At 40.0% G+C, this 6,647-nt stretch overlaps 1 protein-coding gene across 1 annotated transcript; it reads left to right on the top strand.

The window, feature by feature from the left end:
- Positions 1–380: 380 nt before the first annotated feature.
- Positions 381–6,193, top strand: LOC119341320 (HVA22-like protein a). The gene is made up of 6 exons (XM_037613197.1): positions 381–641; positions 1,835–1,861; positions 2,041–2,163; positions 5,005–5,245; positions 5,598–5,740; positions 5,851–6,193. The coding sequence occupies exons 1-5, from the start codon at positions 586–588 to the stop codon at positions 5,733–5,735; spliced, it is 585 nt and encodes a 194-aa protein (XP_037469094.1). The 5' UTR covers positions 381–585; the 3' UTR covers positions 5,736–5,740; positions 5,851–6,193.
- The last annotated feature ends 454 nt before the right edge of the window (positions 6,194–6,647 follow it).

Here is a 6,647-nt window from a genome sequence, read left to right as displayed (position 1 = left end):
GTTTATTTCAGTGTAATTTTACTTTTGAAAGTCGAAAAGTGAACCTAGAAGCTCATAAGTTAGCCAAGCACTCCCTTTCGTTAGGGCTGAGACGCCATGTCTGGTATGGCCAATCCCATGACCCAAATTGTATCCCACACTCTGTGGATTATGAATGAATAAAGCTTGGTTTGTCTCAAAAAAAACAGAAGTCTGGAATTGGCTCAAAAAAAAAAACCAGAAGTCTGGAACCTTCTGCGTCGGCCCCTACCAAGGGGCGTCGGCGTCCCGGCACAGGGCGGTCGGCCATACGCAAGGAGCGAGAAACGTCTCAGAAAAGAGGCCGAAGAGTATCCGGCGTAAATAAAGAAAAGAAAACGAGAGCTGTGGAGAGAAAACTAGAGAAAAGACGAGTGGAAAGGAAAGCGCGTGTACCAAACACCAACGGCTCGCAAAGAAGGAGAATCTGCTCCCATTACTGTGCGCACGCCCCGTCGGCGGCGCACTAGGGTAGTAGTAGGTGCTACGGAGGGGAGAGCGAGTGGAGTCGAGGAAGCAGCAGGGATAGCAGGAGGAGCGTAGGAGGAGGGGAGGGGTGCGAGAGAGATGGGGTCCGGATCTTTCCTCAAGGTGCTGGCCAAGAACTTCGACGTCCTCGCCGGGTACGGGCTCCTCCCCCTTCCCCTTCCCCTTTCTTGCTCTGGTTCAAGGCTGTGTCCTCGCCCGGCGATTGGTTCGCTGGTCGATTAGTTAGGGGGGATTCATCGTTGCTGCGGTTTCCTGGTGTCACGGATCTGCTGTTCATGTCGTTAGCCCGGTAGGCCGCGCCTGGGGCTTGTGGGCGAAGATGTGCGAGAGTCTTGGAGCGGTCGATTCGTAGGCTGCTATCCCGGGGTAAGGGTGAGCGAATGCGTTTGGGTCATGTGGATCTTGCTGGCGGCGGAAAATGCCCTGCTTCAAAGCCCTAGTGTCAAAGTTGGGATTTCTTTTCCTGTTTGCTTGTATTGATGCGTTCTCTGAGAGTGGCGATGGAAAAAAAACTTCAAAGCCCTAGTGTCAAAGTTAGGATTTTTTTTGTGTGTGTCCTTATATTGATTATTTCTCTGAGAGTGGCAATGGGAAATATCCTACTTCAAAGCCCTAGTTTCAAAGTTGGGGTTTTCCTGTGTGCTATGTTGATGCTTTCTCTGAGGGCATCAAGTAGAGTACTTGTTTATGTTTGCATCTTGGACTAGCTGTATGCTTGATGCTTCCACAGAGATTGCCAACCACGTGGTGCTGACTGCTGACAGCAGTTTGTGTTGCGCAACTAAATGCTGGTCTTGCTGATCTGTATGCCCCAGTGCTGTGGGGGTAATAGGAAGTTAAGGACATAGTATATAATATCGATTCTTCTGTCCGGGACACATTTATATGTTCAGTGCAAATGGTTGTCGTGCCTAGAGCAGGAAGCAATGCTGCGGGTGTTATTTGAAGAGAGTGGTTGGTGTGCAGGATATAACTTGAATTCAGTGTTCTACAAACTCTGCTCAATTTGGCTACTGGATCTACTGTGATGTGCTGCTACAACCTTGCGGAGCTAAATACATTTTGTTGGTGCAGTAGCTTGTCTGCATTGTTGTCATGTCAGTACATACAATGGGGTTAACTGTTAAGAAGAAACATATTTCATCTTAAAAATGATAATGCTGTCTTATCATGTATTGTCCGAGAGACATAGCTGGCTCTATGTCTGTGTGATGCCTTTAGCTTCAGGACTAGGATATTTTTCTAAATACTATACTTTTTTTTAGGGATTCTAAATGCTATACTTAAGTGCTTTTAGTTCCAATTTAATTTTGGTTCCTCTTTGCAGGCCACTAGTTTCGCTTGCTTATCCTCTGTAAGTATTACCATTATGCTCAGTTACATGATTCACTTACCTCGTTTCATCTTGATACTGACATGATTCACTTACCTCGTTTCATCTTGATACCGACATGATTCACTTACCTCATTTCATCTTGATACTGACTTCCACTGTTGTAATTTCCACATTTTCTCTGTTAACACCGTTTGCAGATATGCCTCTGTGAGAGCAATTGAAACAAAATCTCAAGTAGATGATCAGCAGTGGCTTACTTACTGGGTGCTGTACTCGTTTATCACTTTGTTTGAGCTCACTTTTGCTCCGATACTTGAATGGTAAACATTGCTTTTCTGGATCTTCAGATACACTTTTTAGAATTTTATAAACCTTTAATATCCCAAAATGTTCAGTGTTGGTGACACCTCACAATTTCTAGTTTCCAGTAGTGAAAGTTGTAACAATGAAAGACCAAGAGAAGAGTTGGACCTGATTCAATGTGCTCTCTTTTATGCTTTTCTTGGTTTTCTTGTGTTATTCATTATTTGTTGCTAAAATCATTAGAGATACCTGAATAGAACTATTTGATGCACCAAGAGGCGGATGGATGATCAGATATCCTTTCTTAAGAGAGAAATTATAGGACTGCAATAACGTCATTTTTTTATAAGACTGCAATCAGACTAATGGAAGGGGGGCCTTGGCGCAGCGGTAGAGCTGTTGCCTTGTGACCATGAGGTCACAGGTTCGAGTCCTGGACACAGCCTCTTGCTGCGTACAAAGGACCCAAAGTTCCCCGGACCCTGCGCATGCGGGAGCTATGTGCACCGGGCTGCCCTTTACTGCAATCAAACTAATATGAGCCATTAATCTTGTTACAAGGCGAAAAGATGTTCAGATATGCTTTCCTGAGAGAGAAATTATAAGACTACAATCAAACTAATATGAGCCGTTAGTCCTAGGTAACCTTATGGTTCATACCTACTATTACCTCATAATAGTAGGTAAAAGTCTATCAATGCCTGCATAAGGTTGCCATAGACTTCACATTCCGTATAAATCTGGAAGGAAATGATACATAACTGAAGCACCATGATTAATAAGGAAATAAATAATATTGAGGTAATTTGTGATATCGATTCTATATTAGTTTTGGTATCCTTGCTAGTATCTCCAGTTCATACTATTTACAATTTAGTTTACATGGCATCAGTAACACAACCATTTGATACTTACGAAATTTTGAGTACGTAGGTAGGTAGTATACATCTGTGAATTTAAATAAGAAAAGAATAATAAGAAAAGAATAAAGTAAATTTTAGAAACTACACCTCTTTATAGCAAGTAACATTTTACAGAACTACATTTTGAATCTTGCAACAGTTATAAGCCCATCTGTAGGTCACACAATTGGTACAAAATAAATCAAATGGTATTGTGATGTATGTATGGTTGACTGGTGGGCCTTATAGGACGGAGCCAAATGACTAGAGCCCATCAGCGTAACTGGACTGCTGTGTGGTTGACCGATGGCCCTATAGATCATAACTGTTTCAAACGATAATATCCTTCCAAAACTGGACTGTGGTTACATGATAGAGTTGACAAATGAATAATTTTTTTAATTAAATTTACACTTATTAATAAAAATAGTTGTTCTATCATCAGATATTACTAGTAGAGGCGGATCTTACTTGGTATCTAGTATCTGACAGTCACAGTCCTTGCAGAAGTAGTTCGAGTAGGGAAAGATTTGCAAGAAGCGAATCTGAGAAAACAACAGTAAGAATAGAGGAGGTAAAAGAAAATTGGTCAGGATCTTCAAATGTTAGTTGCAAACCAGCGAGTAAAGTTCTCCAACACGATTTTGCAATGGTGTCCCACTCAGAGCCCACTTGTATTCCGATTCCAATGCAAAAACTGCCCTTGCAGTATTGCATCGTCTATCTTTTATGAAGTGAGCCTGCAGAAAAGAACATGGAGGGAATGAATCATCTTTAAAAAGAAACAGGTCAATCATTGTTGAATTGAACTTCAGGAAAATATTATAAGATTGAAGATACTCATAAAAAAAGACAAAGAAATCACTGTGTAGTGAGAACACAGCTGTGTGTCTCTAGTACATAATTGGTCTCAATCCTTGAAATTTCAGAAAACAGTGTAATGATGAACAGAAAACACTAAGCCGATAGAAACTGTCCACTTGATAAAGCCTAATATGTATCTCTATTATCCACTGAAACATGCGTACAAAAAGTAATATATTTCGAAATGGGACAAGTACTTGTGGACAAGCTTCCTTTTAGACATGAAACTAGGCTGCTGGCCAACATCATCATGTTGAAAAACACCAACAGAACAGGAGCATTCAGTAACACCAGAATGAGCTTGCCAGGGAAAGAGGACCTTGGTATTAAATTCAGAGCTATAAACTTTGTGGATTTTGCATAACTGCTCATTCAGCTTTCATGCTTCATGATGTCAACATGGTGTGCCGACTATTAATAAATAGATTTAGATTAGCAGAAAAACACTTGTGTGCAACTTAATGCACTACAATGCAATACAGCAAGTAAACCTATCATACATTATGTTAATTTTTGCAAATATATCATAGAAACCAAATAGTAGAGTTCTGATTCTTGCAAGTGCCATCACCAAAACATTACAACAAAGAACAACCAAATGTACAGGAACAGATTATTGGTCGAAATACTACAACAAGAGCTCTTATCATAATGGGCTAGATGTGCTATGCTTCATGTTCAAAATACAACCTGGACGGATGTTGCACGTGCTAGTGCTACTTTACATCTTTGATTTAATTTATGATCTACATGTATGGGACAGAAGAATAAGAATGTCATTGCCAACAAATATTAACAACTTGAAACAGATATTTTGCTATAGTGATCATTGTGTATGTATAGTTTCTAATCCATTCGTATGGTATATTGGTATGATCAAAAGAAACATAGGCGTGTTTTTACATTAAAAGGCAAAACATTTCGTTTTCAACGCATCAGAAATAACTTGCCATAAGTAATTTTTTCCTGTAACCAGAATTGCCCTTGATCACTGGACATCTTTTGTTAAATACTCCTCTTACCTCTACAAGCTGGGGTGTCTTATACTAGGATTAAATATTCCTCTTACCTTCTTAACATTCTTATTTGAAGGCTTCCATTCTGGCCCTATGGAAAACTGTTCTTCAACTGCTGGCTAGTCTTCCCCTGCTTCAATGGTGCTGCTTATGTTTATGAGCATTTTGCGCGGCCAATGTTTGTGAATCGCCAAATAGTCAACATCTGGTACGTCCCAAGGAAGGATAAGTTGAGTAAACCTGATGATGTACTCTCAGCCGCAGAGAAATATATTGAACTAAATGGACCAGAAGCATTTGAGAAGCTAATTAGCAAGGTATTCCTGTTGTCGACTAAAATACTTGCAAATGCATTTCTTTAGTATCTTATGTTTATCTACTGTAGTGTTGCTATATTCTTGCTTATGTCATTTATGTGATATGTGTCCCTTCTTCATCCTACTCTGCGTAGTAGGTTTATGAATCAAGCCATTTTTACTGTAGTGACGTAAGATAACTGGCTGATTGACTCACTCTTCTTTGAATGCTTGCATTGCATAGTATTGACAAGCGCGTTTTCCTGCACCAGTGTGCTCAATAGTTCAATTGCTACACTTGCATAAATTGTACTTCCCCTCTATGTTTTACCTTCCCTCTAGCTAGTGCAATTAATTTATCAACTCTTTTCAGTCTACAAGTACAAAGCCTTCAAAGTTTAGGAGCACGAGACGGTCAATCTTGCAGGAGGCGGAAGCTGAAAAGATGGGCAAGGCTGAGAGAGATTCATGGGGTGAAAATCCATTCTATGATAAAAATTACCGACACTAAATCAGGTTAGCCTGGAGTGTACTTACAAGCTGGATGTTAATGCCAAATTAGATTTATGTTATGATTAGTAGCGAAGGCTCTTCCTTACAAAGATGCAATTCTACTTTTCATGCAGTCTTCTTGGATTCTGCCTGATGAAGAGCTTTCCACGCACGCTCTTGAGGATTGCATGATGCGTCTACCAAATCGTAATTGGTACAACAACTACTATGTGACGGCTGAATTCTTGTAAATAGGTGCCAGGGTTGACATGTTCCCAGATGATGTAATGTTGTCTTGCATATTAGTAACAGATTTGGCTAGACAAACTGATTATGTGCCTCTACTAGACATCGCCTGCTTCAAACTTAGCGATTTCCTGTGTGTTAGTGAGGGGAAGTTGTGCGTTTCAAACATTCCGAAGACTTCCCTAGAATTAAGAACTTCAAATGGGCGCAAAGATCTATTTATTTTTGTTATGTCTAAGTTATGAAAAATGCAGCTTTGTACTCTTTACCAAGCTGTAGTTACTTTTCACTAAATTCATATTGCATACTTACGAAATTGACTTAGGCATTAAAAAACAATTAGAAGTCGGACTTAAGAATTCTGTGTGTGCAATATTTGGGTCATCAAATTCTTAAGTGGGCCTATTAGGTCATCAACAGACCACAATACAAAGCGCGTAGAGAGAGGTGGTTAGAAAAAAGGAAACTGATGTTTTAAACTTCAGCGTTTATTATAACACTGTCAGATTGAGCTGATTTTAGGAAATGTGTCAAATTAAGTATTTGTTATATCCAAATATGTGTTTAGCCGCTGCTTAAGAAAAGTTGAGGTTTATATTCCTAAGCACCTTTCACTGTTGTGGTTTGCTCTGCCTCATTATATATTTTTTGAAATGGAGGATGACCCCTGGTCTTTGCATCTGGC

The sequence above is a fragment of the Triticum dicoccoides genome, chromosome 7B, assembly GCF_002162155.2.
Source record: "Triticum dicoccoides isolate Atlit2015 ecotype Zavitan chromosome 7B, WEW_v2.0, whole genome shotgun sequence".
NCBI classification, from domain to species: Eukaryota; Viridiplantae; Streptophyta; class Magnoliopsida; order Poales; family Poaceae; genus Triticum; species Triticum dicoccoides.
Note: the sequence above shows the minus strand (reverse complement) of the source record. Positions and strands in the feature narration are given on the sequence as shown.